This window comes from Ostrea edulis, chromosome 8, assembly GCF_947568905.1.
Source record: "Ostrea edulis chromosome 8, xbOstEdul1.1, whole genome shotgun sequence".
NCBI classification, from domain to species: domain Eukaryota; kingdom Metazoa; phylum Mollusca; class Bivalvia; order Ostreida; family Ostreidae; genus Ostrea; species Ostrea edulis.
Genome location: NC_079171.1, coordinates 64,150,576 through 64,168,843, shown reverse-complemented (window position 1 = coordinate 64,168,843; position 18,268 = coordinate 64,150,576). Strand labels below are relative to the sequence as shown.

The window sequence follows — 18,268 nt, the reverse complement described above, 5'->3', positions numbered from 1 at the left end:
TTAGTAAGAATTGTAGGTACACTAGATATGTGTAAGTAGTTAGTAAGAATTGTAGACACACTAGATATTTGTAAGTAGTTAGTAAGAATTGTAGACACACTAGATATGTGTAAGTAGTTAGTAAGAATTGTAGGTACACTAGATATTTAAGTAGTTAGTAAGAATTGTAGACACACTAGATATGTGTAAGTAGTCAGTAAGAATTGTAGACGCACTAGATATGTGTAAGTAGTCAGTAAGAATTGTAGACGCACTAGATACGTGTAAGTAGTTAGTAAGAATTGTAGACACACTAGATACGTGTAAGTAGTTAGTAAGAATTGTAGACGCACTAGATATGTGTAAGTAGTCAGTAAGAATTGTAGACGCACTAGATATGTGTAAGTAGTTAGTAAGAATTGTAGGTACACTAGATATTTAAGTAGTTAGTAAGAATTGTAGACGCACTAGATATGTGTAAGTAGTTAGTAAGAATTGTAGACGCACTAGATACGTGTAAGTAGTTAGTAAGAATTGTAGACACACTAGATATTTGTAAGTAGTTAGTAAGAATTGTAGACACACAAGATATGTGTAAGTAGTTAGTAAGAATTGTAGACGCACTAGATACGTGTAAGTAGTTAGTAAGAATTGTAGACACACTAGATACGTGTAAGTAGTTAGTAAGAATTGTAGACGCACTAGATATGTGTAAGTAGTCAGTAAGAATTGTAGACGCACTAGATATGTGTAAGTAGTTAGTAAGAATTGTAGACACACTAGATATTTGTAAGTAGTTAGTAAGAATTGTAGACGCACTAGATACGTGTAAGTAGTTAGTAAGAATTGTAGACACACTAGATACGTGTAAGTAGTTAGTAAGAATTGTAGACGCACTAGATACGTGTAAGTAGTTAGTAAGAATTGTAGGTACACTAGATATGTGTAAGTAGTTAGTAAGAATTGTAGACGCACTAGATACGTGTAAGTAGTTAGTAAGAATTGTAGACACACTAGATACGTGTAAGTAGTTAGTAAGAATTGTAGACGCACTAGATATGTGTAAGTAGGTAATAAGAAAGGATGTAATAACAGGGTACAAGGGACCCACCCTTTCGTTTTATTGCAATGTACATTTTATGTTAATTTTACATGCTAAACCTGCTGTGTTAGGATATCTTATTGAATGTTAATGTAAAGGAAAACTGACTACTAGACTTTATGATAAACGAGATGACTTGAGCTTCTTCATCGTCAACTTTCCATATTTATGTAGCAATGTTCAACCATAACTTGTATATGGTGTTTATGTCTCTCAACTGATTCAACATCTGAAACCATGATCTACGTATGATGAATGTTTACATCAAGGCAAACTACTCACCTACATATTTTAAGAATGGAGTCAAGTGTCGTGACAGTTGTTGACACGTTAATGATCCTCACTGCTACAGTCGTAAGCGCTAAACATGTGTCTAATTGTGTGGTATATCACCTACAACTGCGACAGTCGTAAGCGCTAAACATGTGTCTAATACTTATCATTTCCATTAGTGGAACTCTTCAAATTAAAGGCGCGTAAAGTCGTGCTACCGGGACAACATACGTAAACATTACTTAGGCATACATAATATAAATTATGGTATCAGATACATATTATATATAACCGACTTAAACCACAACATTGATTAAAATTCTAAAGTCAAATTCAGGAATTGATTATTCTTACAAGAAAACAGATGAACTTATTAAACTATGTGAGGGAGTGCAGGTACTAAATCTGCCAAATCTGACCGATATAAAGCATCAATCGCAAGAAGAACTGTGAAGAGAAAAACCTATATGCACATCCAACACAAAACTTTTAATGTGAGTAATATGTTTTTAAAGTTATTCTGTCAGACTATGAAGACATTCTATTTTATCATACAATTAGGAGAGGTTCATATGACATGGACTTGGTAATCGTACACGAACCCCCCCCCCCCCCCCCCCCTCAATTTCCATATTTTAGAACAAGTTATATATATGCCAAACTACATTTTTAAAGACGTTTATCACACTAATTAATACAACTAATGCGTTTACAAACTGCATTTAAGCTATTTTGAAAATTACAAAATATTGATGGATTTAGGACAGAGATGTTTGGAATTTTTAAAATAGGTGTGGTGGAGTTTAAAAACATGTAACATTTTTAATAAGATTGTGTTAGAATATATATTTGAAAAATGCAGTTTGACCAATGGTTATTTTATTTAAAAATACACCATGTATTTTAACTCTTAAAGGGGTGTGTGTGTGGGGGGGGGGGGGGGTGCTGTGACCGTTTCGTTTATAGTCTCGCTTATTTCGTTTATGTCCCAGTAATCTCGCACTTGCTCGCGAGACTTGTGCATTTTCTTACCACTGACGCACAAGAGTCATCAAAGCGTGATAACTCTAACGAGTTGGTAATGAGAAGTATTGTGTGGTATATCATCTACAACTGGTGACGTCTTAATTTGAGAGAAAAAAATTCTACGAGACGCAAAAACACGGACCCACTTAACATATAAGTTGATGTTACAGGGGTCATGGGGGTATCAAAAGTCTTGTTGGAAGTCAGCATTTCGCAAATTGTATGGTCGTTATAATGATCTTCCTGTCCTTAGGTTGGATGCTTTCTGGCGAGTTTATAACAATTGTTATGCCACTCTTTACATAATGTTTTTGACAACAGATTACTCCATTTACCTGATCAGGATATAGGGCTTGCAGCGGGTGTGACTGGTCAACAGGGGATTTTTCTTCCTAGACACCTAATCCTGCATCCGTTGTGTCCAATGATCCGTGTTCGCCCCCACATTTAATGATAGATATTTCCCCTACAATAATTACACATTAAATCACCACACTTTATATCCTCATAAGGACTAAAGGAGATGAAAGGATTTTTATATGAGATCAGAATCTCGAACTTACATTATTTTGACCACACACTTTCGTTTCTTTTGTTGGATTTCCTGATATATCGCTTCAAATACATTAGTCATGCGCTGTGTAGCTGACGTTTTGTTGTGAGAAATAGAACAGTATATGTAGTAGATGTCCTCAATTTCGTCATTAGTGTTTTTATACACAGATGGAAATGCGCGTATGGTACATATCTGTTTTGTATTTATATCAATACTTTTACAACCTGTCTGACGTGTTTCATACCGATTGTTAGCCGTTTGTGGCACACTGATTTTGACTGCGGATAACTCCGTTTACCTGATCAGGATATAGGGCTCATGGCGGGTGTGACCGGTCAACAAGGGATGCTTACTCCTCCTAGGCACCTGATCCTACCTCTGGTATATCAGGGGTCCGTGTTTGCACAACTTTCTATTTTGTATTGTTTATAGGAGTTAGTAGATTGATCACTGTTCGTTATCTTCAACTTTCATATACAGATGGAAATGCAGGAATAATACATACCTGTTTTGTATTTTCATACAAGTGCAATTGCAGGAATGGTACATAACTGTTTTGTATTTTATACAGGTGGAAATGCGGGGATGGTAGTGGTGTGGGGAAGCGAGGGTGACGCCTTCTTCAGTGCTCTACATTTTTCATTTGCTCTTGGTGGGATTTTATCTCCCTTAGCAACTGCACCGTATTTGAAGTCACGTGATGATAGCGTAGAGAGTACCATGATGAATAGATCCACTGATTTTTCTAATTTCACAAATCAAAGTTACTCTAATGTTGATATAACTTGGGACATGAAAAATCGAACTAATCTAAGTTTAAATCAAACGTCTTCAGGTGACGAAACATCAATGGTTTACATTCCATACACCATGACTACGGGACTTTGCATTCTTACATCACTTCCTTTTCTGGTCTTTTGTTGTATGTCATTTCAGAAAACTCTCGAAAGAGGAAAGGTAAAAGAAGAAGTCGCGAATCGAAGAAAAGCACAAAGGCGTTTAAGAATTCTGGGATTTATAAACATGGTTATTTACATAGCAGTCTACGTTGCTGTGGAAAACTCTTTCGCGGGTTTCTTAACTACGTTTGTGATGTCAGAATTACACTGGACAAATTCACAAGGCAGCTACATCACTTCCGGCCACTGGGCCTCATTCGCCACCGGGCGATTTTTAGGAATCTTTCTCGTAGGATTTTTTCGTCCTCGAAAAATGATCTTCACGTTCAATGTTATGATGCTAATATCACTGCTAGGCTTTTTGATTGTGTCTTTCCATGACGTCATAATAGGCGTATGGATATTTACATTGACAACAGGATTCTCCATGTCTGTGATTTTCCCCACCGTGTTTATGTGGACGGAACAGACATTTCTGCAAGTGACAGGGAAGATAGCATCTATCTTTCTCGTGGCTGCATCTGTTGGTTTTATGATAAATCCTCCACTTCTTGCCGTCCTAATGGAGACGTTTTCCCCGATGTGGTTTAGTTATCTATTGTTTGGCGAAACAGTCGCATTATTTGTGTTGTATTTCGTGGGTTTGTACATATCTCGAAAGATTTCGTCACTAGAATCAATCACAGCTGATATTGAACTCACTGTCTCCAACGATGATACGGAGAAACACAAAGGGGAAAAGCCTGGTTCTAGAAACGGCCAATAGCAGGATTGTTGTGTTAATTATATACGGTCAGTTTACAGTACAGACTAATTGCATTAGTTTGCAGTACATACTAGTGGTGTTTAGGTTAGTTTACAGTACATACTAGTTGTTTTTGAATTAGTTTACAGTACATACTAGTTGTTTTTAAATTACTTTACAGTACATACTAGTTGTTTTTGGATAGTTTACAGTACATACTAGTTGTTTTTGGATTAGTTTACAGTACATACTAGTTGTTTGTTGATTAGTTTACAGTACATACTAGTTGTTTTTGGATTGGTTTACAGTACATACTAGTTGTTTTTGAATTAGTTTACAGTACATACTAGTTGTTTTTGGATTATAGTTTACAGTACATACTAGTTGTTTTTGAATTAGTTTACAGTACATACTAGTTGTTTTTTAATTAGTTTACAGTACATACTAGTTGTTTTTGGATTAGTTTACAGTACATACTAGTTGTTTTTTGGATAAGTTTACAGTACATACTAGTTGTTTGTGGATTAGTTTACAGTACATACTAGTTGTTTTTGGATTAGTTTACAGTACATACTAGTTGTTTTTGGATAGTTTACAGTACATACTAGTTGTTTTTGGATTAGTTTACAGTACATACTAGTTGTTTTTGGATAGTTTACAGTACATACTAGTTGTTTTTGGATTATAGTTTACAGTACATACTAGTTGTTTTTGGATAGTTTACAGTACATACTAGTTGTTTTTGGATTATAGTTTACAGTACATACTAGTTGATTTTGGATTATAGTTTACAGTACATACTAGTTGTTTTTGGATTAGTTTACAGTACATACTAGTTGTTTTTGGATTAGTTTACAGTACATACTAGTTGTTTTTGGATTAGTTTACAGTACATACTAGTTGTTTTTGGATAGTTTACAGTACATACTAGTTGTTTTTGGATTATAGTTTACAGTACATACTAGTTGTTTTTGGATAGTTTACAGTACATACTAGTTGTTTTTGGATTATAGTTTACAGTACATACTAGTTGATTTTGGATTATAGTTTACAGTACATACTAGTTGTTTTTGGATTAGTTTACAGTACATACTAGTTGTTTTTGGATTAGTTTACAGTACATACTAGTTGTTTTTGGATAGTTTACAGTACATACTAGTTGTTTTTGGATTATAGTTTACAGTACATACTAGTTGATTTTGGATTATAGTTTACAGTACATACTAGTTGTTTTTGGATTAGTTTACAGTACATACTAGTTGTTTTTGGATTAGTTTACAGTACATACTAGTTGTTTTTGGATTAGTTTACAGTACATACTAGTTGTTTTTGGATTATAGTTTACAGTACATACTAGTTGATTTTGGATTATAGTTTACAGTACATACTAGTTGTTTGTGGATTAGTTTACAGTACATACTAGTTGTTTTTGGATTAGTTTACAGTACGTACTAGTTGTTTTTGGATTAGTTTACCGTACATACTAGTTGTTTTTGGATTATAGTTTACAGTACATACTAGTTGTTATTTGTTTAAATAATTACCATAACATAAATCCTTGCCGGTATTGTGCTGTAAATGTGCAGATGTCTGTAATTACCATGACATAAATTCTATTTTTAAACTGATGTATTTTTTTGTGTTGTTTTTTTTTTTTTTTGGTAGCATTACGTCATATTAGAGTCTCTATGACGGTGTGAAATGAAAATATTAGAATTGATAATTTGTTAATGGGCTATTACGTTACTCGGTGTAACGAAACAGGTTATACAATGTGTATTATACAGGACATATTATACCCCATAGCCTGTGCTTTGCTATCAAACTCATCCAGGATGTCATACTGTTGACATAGCAGGTTGTATTATTGAAAACTATATACATATATACGTTTCTCAGTGAACAAAAGTGCGTGTTACAAATTCTACTATAAATTTTAGTCACTATATTTCTATCACCACTATATTAAGCACTTCATTTTTACTCACTATATTTCTATCACCAATATATTAAGCACTATATTTCTATCATCACTATATTAAGCACTATATTTCCATCATCACTATATTAAGCACTATATTTCTATGTCCACTATATTAAGCACTATATTTCTATCACCACTATATTAAGCACTATATTTCTATCATCACTATATTAAGCACTATATTTCCATCATCACTATATTAAGCACTATATTTACATCATCACTATATTAAGCACTATATTTCCATCATCACTATATTAAGCACTATATTCCTATCATCACTATATTAAGCACTATATTTCTATGTCCACTATATTAAGCACTATATTTCTATCATCACTATATTAAGCACTATATTTCTATCATCACTATATTAAGCACTATATTTCCATCATCACTATATTAAGCACTATATTTCTATGTCCACTATATTAAGCACTATATTTCTATCACCACTATATTAAGCACTATATTTCTATCACCACTATATTAAGCACTATATTTCTATCACCACTATATTAAGCACTATATTTCCATCACCACTATAATAAGCACTATATTTCCATCACCACTATATTAAGCACTATATTTCTATCATCACTATATTAAGCACTATATTTCTATCACCACTATATTAAGCACTATATTTCTATCACCACTATATTAAGCACTATATTTCTATGTCCACTATATTAAGCACTATATTTCTATCACCACTATATTAAGCACTATATTTCTATCACCACTATATTAAGCACTATATTTCTATCACCACTATATTAAGCACTATATTTCCATCACCACTATAATAAGCACTATATTTCCATCACCACTATATTAAGCACTATATTTCTATCATCACTATATTAAGCACTATATTTCTATGTCCACTATATTAAGCACTATATTTCTATCATCACTATATTAAGCACTATATTTCTATCATCACTATATTAAGCACTATATTTCTATCACCACTATATTAAGCACTATATTTCTATCATCACTATATTAAACACTATATTTCCATCATCACTATAGTAAGCATTATATTTCTATCATCACTATATTAAGCACTATATTTCTATCATCACTATATTAAACACTATATTTCCATCATCACTATAGTAAGCATTATATTTCTATCATCACTATATTAAGCACTATATTTCTATCACCACTATATTAAGCATTATATTTCTATCATCACTATATTAAGCACTATATTTCTATCATCACTATATTAAACACTATATTTCTATCATCACTATATTAAGCACTATATTTCTATCATCACTATATTAAGCACTATATTTCTATGTCCACTATATTAAGCACTATATTCCTATCATCACTATATTAAGCACTATATTTCTATCATCACTATATTAAACACTATATTTCCATCATCACTATAGTAAGCATTATATTTCTATCATCACTATATTAAACACTATATTTCCATCATCACTATAGTAAGCATTATATTTCTATCATCACTATATTAAGCACTATATTTCTATCATCACTATATTAAACACTATATTTCTATCATCACTATATTAAGCACTATATTTCTATCATCACTATATTAAGCACTATATTTCTATGTCCACTATATTAAGCACTATATTTCTATCATCACTATATTAAACACTATATTTCTATCATCACTATAGTAAGCATTATATTTCTATCATCACTATATTAAGCACTATATTTCTATCATCACTATATTAAACACTATATTTCTATTAGCACTATATTAAGCACTATATTTCTATCATCACTATATTAAACACTATATTTCTATCATCACTATATTAAGCACTATATTTCTATCATCACTATATTAAGCACTATATTTCTATGTCCACTATATTAAGCACTATATTTCTATCATCACTATATTAAACACTATATTTCCATCATCACTATAGTAAGCATTATATTTCTATCATCACTATATTAAACACTATATTTCCATCATCACTATAGTAAGCATTATATTTCTATCATCACTATATTAAGCACTATATTTCTATCATCACTATATTAAACACTATATTTCTATCATCACTATATTAAGCACTATATTTCTATCATCACTATATTAAGCACTATATTTCTATGTCCACTATATTAAGCACTATATTTCTATCATCACTATATTAAACACTATATTTCTATCATCACTATAGTAAGCATTATATTTCTATCATCACTATATTAAACACTATATTTCCATCATCACTATAGTAAGCATTATATTTCTATCATCACTATATTAAGCACTATATTTCTATCATCACTATATTAAACACTATATTTCTATCATCACTATATTAAGCACTATATTTCTATCATCACTATATTAAGCACTATATTTCTATGTCCACTATATTAAGCACTATATTTCTATCATCACTATATTAAACACTATATTTCTATCATCACTATAGTAAGCACTATATTTCTATCATCACTATATTAAGCACTATATTTCTATCACCACTATATTAAGCACTATATTAAGCACTATATTTCTATCATCACTATATTAAGCACTATATTTCTATCATCACTATATTAAGCACTATATTTCTATCACCACTATATTAAGCACTATATTAATCACTATATTTCTATCACCACTATATTAAGCACTATATTTCTATCATCACTATATTAAGCACTATATTTCTATCATCACTATATTAAACACTATATTTCTATCAGCACTATATTAAGCACTATATTTCTATCACCACTATATTAAGCACTATATTTCTATCACCGCTATATTAAGCACTTCATTTTTACTCACTATATTTCCATCACCACTATATTAGGCACTATATTTCTATCAGCACTATATTAAGCACTATATTTCTATCATCACTATATTAAGCACTATATTTCTATCACCGCTATATTAAGCACTTCATTTTTACTCACTATATTTCCATCACCACTATATTAGGCACTATATTTCTATCATCACTATATTAAGCACTATATTTCTATCATCACTATATTAAGCACTATATTTCTATCAGCACTATATTAAGCACTATATTTCTATCATCACTATATTAAGCACTATATTTCTATCAGCACTATATTAAGCACTATATTTCTATCACCACTATATTAAGCACTATATTTCTATCAGCACTATATTAAGCACTATATTTCTATCACCACTATATTAAGCACTATATTCCTATCATCACTATATTAAGCACTATATTTCTATCATCACTATATTAAGCACTATATTTCTATCAGCACTATATTAAGCACTATATTTCTATCATCACTATATTAAGCACTATATTTCTATCAGCACTATATTAAACACTATATTTCTATCACCACTATATTAAGCACTATATTTCTATCATCACTATATTAAACACTATATTTCTATCACCACTATATTAAGCACTATATTTCCATCATCACTATATTAAGCACTATATTTCCATCACCACTACATTAAGCACTATATTTCTATCACCACTATATTAAGCACTATATTTCTATCACCGCTATATTAAACACTTCTTTTTTACTCACTATATTTCCATCACCACTATATTAAGCACTATATTTCTATCATCATTATATTAAGCACTATATTTCTATCATCACTATAATAAGCACTATATTTCTATCATCACTATATTAAGCACTATATTTCTATCACCACTATATTAAGCTCTTCATTTTTACCAGTAGTATATCAGTCGCTATGAAATGATGATAACGAACAATGATCACTATCGTAACTCCTATAAAGAATACATAGTTAATAGTAGAGCAAACACAGACCCGGTACATACACACCATTAGCTGAAACACAGACCTGGTACATACACACCATTAGCTGAAACACAGACCCGGGACATACATACATATCCCCCTGCTTTTAGTTGATTAAAAATAATTGCCATTTTGGGGTCTTAACACCCTTTCTCTGTTTTATTTTGGGGTCTTAACACCCTTTCTCTGCTTTATTTTGGGGTCTTTACACCCTTCCTCTGTTTTCTTTGACGGAAAAGGTACAAACCTTTGTCACAATCTTCCTATTGAAAATGTTCTGGATCCGCCCGTGTACGGGGGGGGGGGGGGGGGGGTGGACCTGAGAATATTCTGACATGATACACAATGGGGTGGGTGAGCGAAATGTAGGGGGAAATTTTTTTACGATTAGAAATGAACCCTAACAATCAAGCAGTGACGGATCCAGAGGGGGGCGGGTCTGGGAATTGGAACCTCTCCTTCGTTAGAAAATTTTGCTGAAAAACATAAAAATAACGCATTTTGAGGATGGACTCCCCCTTTGTATATCAAAATGAATGGTAAAAACCCAATCGCCATTTTAAAAAATTCTGGATCCGCCCAGGAGGAGGGGCTGCTTTGTATGATATTTTTCAGCTGCTAGAAAATTTAAATTGGCGGATCTACAGGATATAGAAGTTGTACCCGACCATGAACCACTCAGCCAGTGGTTAGATATATATATATTTTTGTCATTTCTTTGTCTTAAATTCCATCGCCCCCTTATGGGAATTTTTTTGATCCGCCTCTGATTTATACGCTCACCCTTGTTTGCAGCTTTCCGGCAAACTCGGGAAACAATCGGAAATGTGCGAGTGTTAAAAAAAGAGTTATCTTTCTTGCTGAAGCAGAAGACGCAGTGAAAACGAAAATGGATGCCAAAGCAGCATGATCAGAAAGAGAGCTTATTTTAGGGATATTTGAAGGTACTTAGCAAAAATTACTGTTACATGTAGGTACTATTTATTTTGATGGTTATTTCCCTTTACCCGAGTTGCATCAATGAGGATAGTTTTATAAATTAGGGGGGGGGGGGGGGGGGTCATTGTCAATTTAACCTAATGTAGATATCTGAACGTGTATGTATTATATTAGGGGTGGTACGGTGTATTATATTGATTATTAGAGACCAAATTACTGTTCCCAGTGGATTAATATTTGGAGTTAGGCCTGCAGGACGACAGAAGATTTAAATAAAATTATGTGCACGCCATCACCAGAGACTGACAGGGGACATTTACAATGCAATGGTCTCAAGTATTGAATGAATATATATATAGGAATGTAGTGGAAAAATCAATGGAAATGTTTTCAAAATCCACAATGATACATAATTATATAGACTTGCTCAAGTCTCTATGTTTAATAATCAGTGCTCTCTTTAATACTTTTTAATAATGCCAAACATCTATGGTAGAGAGCAGATATTTGACTTCTGAAACACAGAAAATTTTGAACGAAATGATAAAGTAACAAAAATAACATAGAGACTTGAGCAAGTCTAATAATTATAAGTCGTAATACAATCATCCCCATGTAGTGTAGATCTATACATGTGTAGTATTTACAATCATCCCCATGTAGTGTAGATCTATACACGTGTAGTATTTACAATCATCCCCATGTAGTGTAGATCTATACACGGGTAGTATTTACAATCATCCCCATGTAGTGTAGATCTCTACACGGGTAGTATTTACAATCATCCCCATGTAGTGTAGATCTCTACACGGGTAGTATTTACAATCATCCCCATGTCGTGTAGATCTCTACACGTGTAGTATTTACAATCATCCCCATGTAGTGTAGATCTATACACGGGTAGTATTTACAATCATCCCCATGTAGTGTAGATCTATACACGTGTAGTATTTACAATCATCCCCATGTAGTGTAGATCTCTACACGGGTAGTATTTACAATCATCCCCATGTAATGTAGATCTATACACGGGTAGTATTTACAATCATCCCCATGTAGTGTAGATCTATACATGTGTAGTATTTACAATCATCCCCATGTAGTGTAGATCTCTACACGTGTAGTATTTACAATCATCCCCATGTAGTGTAGATCTCTACACGGGTAGTATTTACAATCATCCCCATGTCGTGTAGATCTATACACGGGTAGTATTTACAATCATCCCCATGTCGTGTAGATCTATACACTTGTAGTATTTACAATCATCCCCATGTCGTGTAGATCTCTACACGTGTAGTATTTACAATCATCCCCATGTAGTGTAGATCTCTACACGTGTAGTATTTACAATCATCCCCATGTAGTGTAGATCTCTACACGGGTAGTATTTACAATCATCCCCATGTAGTGTAGATCTATACACGTGTAGTATTTACAATCATCCCCATGTAGTGTAGATCTATACACGTGTAGTATTTACAATCATCCCCATGTAGTGTAGATCTATACACGTGTAGTATTTACAATCATCCCCATGTAGTGTACATCTATACACGTGTAGTATTTACAATCATCCCCATGTAGTGTACATCTATACACGTGTAGTATTTACAATCATCCCCATGTCGTGTAGATCTATACACGTGTAGTATTTACAATCATCCCCATGTCGTGTAGATCTATACACGTGTAGTATTTACAATCATCCCCATGTCGTGTAGATCTATACACGTGTAGTATTTACAATCATCCCCATGTCGTGTAGATCTATACACGTGTAGTATTTACAATCATCCCCATGTCGTGTAGATCTATACACGTGTAGTATTTACAATCATCCCCATGTCGTGTAGATCTATACACGGGTAGTATTTACAATCATCCCCATGTCGTGTAGATCTATACACGGGTAGTATTTACAATCATCCCCATGTAGTGTAGATCTATACACGGGTAGTATTTACAATCATCCCCATGTAGTGTAGATCTATACACGGGTAGTATTTACAATCATCCCCATGTAGTGTAGATCTATGCACGGGTAGTATTTACAATCATCCCCATGTAGTGTAGATCTATGCACGGGTAGTATTTACAATCATCCCCATGTAGTGTAGATCTATGCACGGGTAGTATTTACAATCATCCCCATGTAGTGTAGATCTATGCACGGGTAGTATTTACAATCATCCCCATGTAGTGTAGATCTATGCACGGGTAGTATTTACAATCATCCCCATGTAGTGTAGATCTATACACGGGTAGTATTTACAATCATCCCCACGTAGTGTAGATCTATACACGGGTAGTATTTACAATCATCCCCACGTAGTGTAGATCTCTACACGGGTAGTATTTACAATCATCCCCACGTAGTGTAGATCTATACACGTGTAGTATTTACAATCATCCCCACGTAGTGTAGATCTATACACGTGTAGTATTTACAATCATCCCCACGTAGTGTAGATCTATACACGTGTAGTATTTACAATCATCCCCACGTCGTGTAGATCTATACACGTGTAGTATTTACAATCATCCCCACGTCGTGTAGATCTATACACGTGTAGTATTTACAATCATCCCCACGTCGTGTAGATCTATACACGTGTAGTATTTACAATCATCCCCACGTCGTGTAGATCTATACACGTGTAGTATTTACAATCATCCCCATGTAGTGTAGATCTATACACGTGTAGTATTTACAATCATCCCCATGTAGTGTAGATCTATACACGTGTAGTATTTACAATCATCCCCATGTCGTGTAGATCTATACACGTGTAGTATTTACAATCATCCCCATGTCGTGTAGATCTATACACGTGTAGTATTTACAATCATCCCCATGTCGTGTAGATCTATACACGTGTAGTATTTACAATCATCCCCATGTCGTGTAGATCTATACACGGGTAGTATTTACAATCATCCCCATGTCGTGTAGATCTATACACGGGTAGTATTTACGATCATCCCCATGTCGTGTAGATCTATACACGGGTAGTATTTACGATCATCCCCATGTCGTGTAGATCTATACACGGGTAGTATTTACGATCATCCCCATGTCGTGTAGATCTATACACGGGTAGTATTTACGATCATCCCCATGTAGTGTAGATCTATACACGGGTAGTATTTACGATCATCCCCATGTAGTGTAGATCTATACACGGGTAGTATTTACAATCATCCCCATGTAGTGTAGATCTATACACGGGTAGTATTTACAATCATCCCCATGTAGTGTAGATCTCTACACGGGTAGTATTTACAATCATCCCCATGTAGTGTAGATCTATACACGGGTAGTATTTACAATCATCCCCATGTAGTGTAGATCTATACACGGGTAGTATTTACAATCATCCCCATGTAGTGTAGATCTATACACGGGTAGTATTTACAATCATCCCCATGTAGTGTAGATCTATACACGTGTAGTATTTAAAGGAGAAAGGAAAGCCTGACCGGGAAACAAACCCGGAACCCCTGCATTACTAGTCAGGTGCTCTAACCACTGAGCTATCCAGGCCGATATCCACGGTCCCTATAGCACTAATTACTACACACGTACCAACACTTCTCCACGAGTTACGTACTTTTGTGGGATCTGGACTGTTAGCCAAAGGTCAATCAGTGAAAAACTAAGTTTTCCTTCTTTAGCTTACCAAATATAAGATGATATTACTGTGAATATTAGGTAATTATCAAGCTCTCATACAAATTATATCAATGGGTCGCCCCCACCCAAAATGGTAGTTGACTGCAATTGATGGAAAAATAACAATTTGTGTCAAAACTACAGGTAAGGCCAAAAACAAATATATGTTGGTTTCCACTTTTACCTCCAAATTTTAAGAGGTTGGTTAGTAGGTTTGTTTTTTTTTTTGGTTTTTTTTTGTTGATATTATAGGTTGAATAATTTTCTAATGATTTAGTATTCTACTATGCATACAATAAATTGATTATTATAGGATTAAACATTCTTTTTGAAGAATTTATCGATGTGTAAACTCCGAACATTTTACTCACAAACTAAATAAAAGTGCGAAGCACTTTTATGTTAAGTTTGTGAGTAAAATGTCCGGAGTTTACACATCAGCGATTTTTTTCCTTATATAACTGGTACCGATAAACGGTACCATTCCCAATGCCAAAAACCATTGATTTTCCCCAATTTTGAGACTAAAAATTCCCAATTTACTTGCCGAAAAATAGACCGCCGACATCGTAATTTACTTAGTCTAAAACGTTGTACAAGTTGAATCGAAAGTACAGATCATGGCAGTGCGCGTGTTTTGTAGAGCTACGACGATTCTAAAATGAAGCTACGATGATTCCTTATGTATCACAACAGCAAATATTACCGTAAAAAGGTTTACAAAGGGATGACTACTTCTTGTTTTGTTCTCTTTTTTTCTTTTCATTTAGTTGAAATTATTTGCCGATACATTGGTAGAAAATTCCCAATTTGTTCGATTTTGACGCTATTTTTCCCAATTGAATGGGTACCGGTACCAGTACCAATGGGTAGAAAAAAATCGCTGCACATCGATAAATTCTTCAAAAAGAATGTTTGATTCTTATAATTCCAATTCATTCACTTTATTAACAATTGCAGAAATTTGAATAGTTTCCCCGTACTATGTTATTTGTTTTCAGGCATGTATGAATACATCGCGTTTTTGGATTTATTGATGTATAAACTCTAGTTCAGTTTCATTTTTGTCCAATCAAAACAATTGTAATAAATAACATTGGAATTATTTAGTATTAATGAAATAAAATTTATATAATGAATCAATACATTTCTTCACTCTACTGTAAACAAAAACTGTTTCTGGGTTTTGGAATCTGTCTAGTATTTGTGTATAATAAATAACTTAATAGATATACTCTTGTTGTAGTGATGACATTTTGCAAAATCTGTGAGAATGGAAAAAAGTGTTTGGGTCGGCAGCAATTTTTAGGGTAGGCAGGGAAAGTGGAGACCAACATATACTTTTTTGGCCTAAGATAATATTACAAAGGCCCACGTAGGGAAATACAATATTTAACCAGGAGATGGCGGTCAAGGGACGTAACTTGCGCAAAGTGTTGATACGTGTATTCAAGTTTGTAGACACAATATCATAACTGAGGGGGGTGTTACAAAAATATGTCAAATGTTAAACAGGAAGGAAGAAAATACAATGGACCAGACCGTGATTTGACCATTGGCTCCCTGAATCTTTAGTCAGGTGCTCTACCAACTGAGCTGACTGGCCACCGGCCATCACACCCGGCTGAGCGCTACATTCCTCCCTCCTTAAATGTCTTCACACTTGAAGACATCAACCCAGGATGTTAATCAGGTATTTTCAACTGTCAATTCCAGAGGCTGGTATACATGCAGCATGCAAGGTAACAAGAAGGGAGAAAATGCACTGGACCAGACCGAGATTTGAACCTGCGCCCCCTGAATCTCTAGTCACTATATAAGCACTCTCTACCAACTGAGCTAACTGGCCATCGGCGATCGAACCCGGTTGACCGATCAAAAAGCTTCCTGACATAGTGCAGATTCAAGTTTGTTCAAATCATGCCTCCAGGGGTAGGGTGGGGCCACAATATGGGATAAAAGTTTTAAAGGTGAATATATCGAGGGAAAATCTTTGAAAATCTTCTCAAGAACCTTTGGGACAGAAAAGTTGAAATATAAATGAAAGCTTCCTGACATAGTGCAGATTCAAGTTTGATTTGTCAGATCAAATCATGGCCCCCGGTGGTAAGGTGGAGTCACAATAGGGGATCAAAGGTTTATATAAAAAATATCTCTTTAACTATTTAAGCTAGGGTTTTCATTATTTCGTATATACGTTCCTTATGCAAGATCTTTCATGTGATCCAATGTAGTGTGACCTTGACCTGGAAGTATGACATACTTTTAAAAATAATTCTGACCTATAAATTCTGATTGTCATCAAAACATTTCATAGTGCTATTTCATGTATGATCAAGCCTTGGCTAACCTCAATCATATGAATAGATAATTCGTATTTTTATCATACTACATGTATCACAAGTACGCATTACTTTGGGGGTGTAAAGCGTATTTAGATTTGCCAATCAGTGATTATTTAAGACCCGTTTTAGGTCCGAATATCGTCTCTTTCCCCTCACAAAAATTATCAATTTGTTCCCAATTTAACTTGCACTTTTCCCAATAATACAAACTGTCGAAAATCGTATTTGTTAAAAAAATAAGTTCAATGTGAGTTGTTTATGTCTGACATGACAAAGACGCGCATTAATTCTAGATGATTTAGAAAGAATAGTAAAAAAAAAATTAAGAGCTTAAAGAAAAGAAGGTTAAATATGTAAAATAAAAGAAGAATGACATCAATTTGTGTTTGATTTCTTGTTTGATATGATATATTTAGCATATTTACAATAATGTTTAGGTTTTCCCAATTTGATCAAAATGTTGACAATTATTCCCAATTCGAAAGCCACAGGACCCTTTTGAAAAATGTTGAAAAATCACTGCTAATGCGTAATTGTACGCATGATTTTCAACTTAAATGCGTATTTGGTAAAATTCAACAATCATTTACATTGATACACACCTTATCTGGAGCTCTGGTTCACTGAACTATTTAAGGTAGGCCTAGGTCTTTCGTATTTTTTATATGAATTCTTTACGATATTTATGGCAAGACCTTGTTATAATTTGGTGTTGACCCTGAACAACAGCAGAGCCAAGGTGGCTCAGGTGAGTGGTGTGGCCACTGGGCCTCTTGTTTATATTGTTAGTTGCGTTTTTATATTCATCGGGATCTTGTTCCATGGTAGGGCATATGAATATCTAGAGGTAGTAAATGAAATGCAGTTCATTATTCTAATATTTCAAGCTCTTTAATCACAATAGGAACATACTATT

At 33.8% G+C, this 18,268-nt stretch overlaps 1 protein-coding gene across 8 annotated transcripts in view; it reads left to right on the top strand.

Moving 5' to 3' along the window:
• The window catches only part of LOC125660925 (sodium-dependent glucose transporter 1A-like), a 210,509-nt gene that overhangs the window by 12,189 nt on the left and 180,052 nt on the right, over positions 1–18,268 (top strand). For 3 of the 8 annotated variants that reach the window (XM_056146647.1, XM_056146648.1, XM_056146646.1), the window contains one exon: positions 3,508–6,208. The exons of 1 other annotated variant lie outside the window; for it this stretch is intronic. In XM_056146647.1, coding sequence (XP_056002622.1) covers positions 3,508–4,601 — 1,094 coding nt within the window. In that variant the 3' untranslated portion in view covers positions 4,602–6,208. Of the gene's footprint in view, positions 1–3,507; positions 6,209–11,191; positions 11,337–18,268 lie in introns of those variants that run through there. 4 more of the 8 variants (XM_056146650.1, XM_056146649.1, XR_008797746.1 and 1 more) reach the window with 2 other exon arrangements.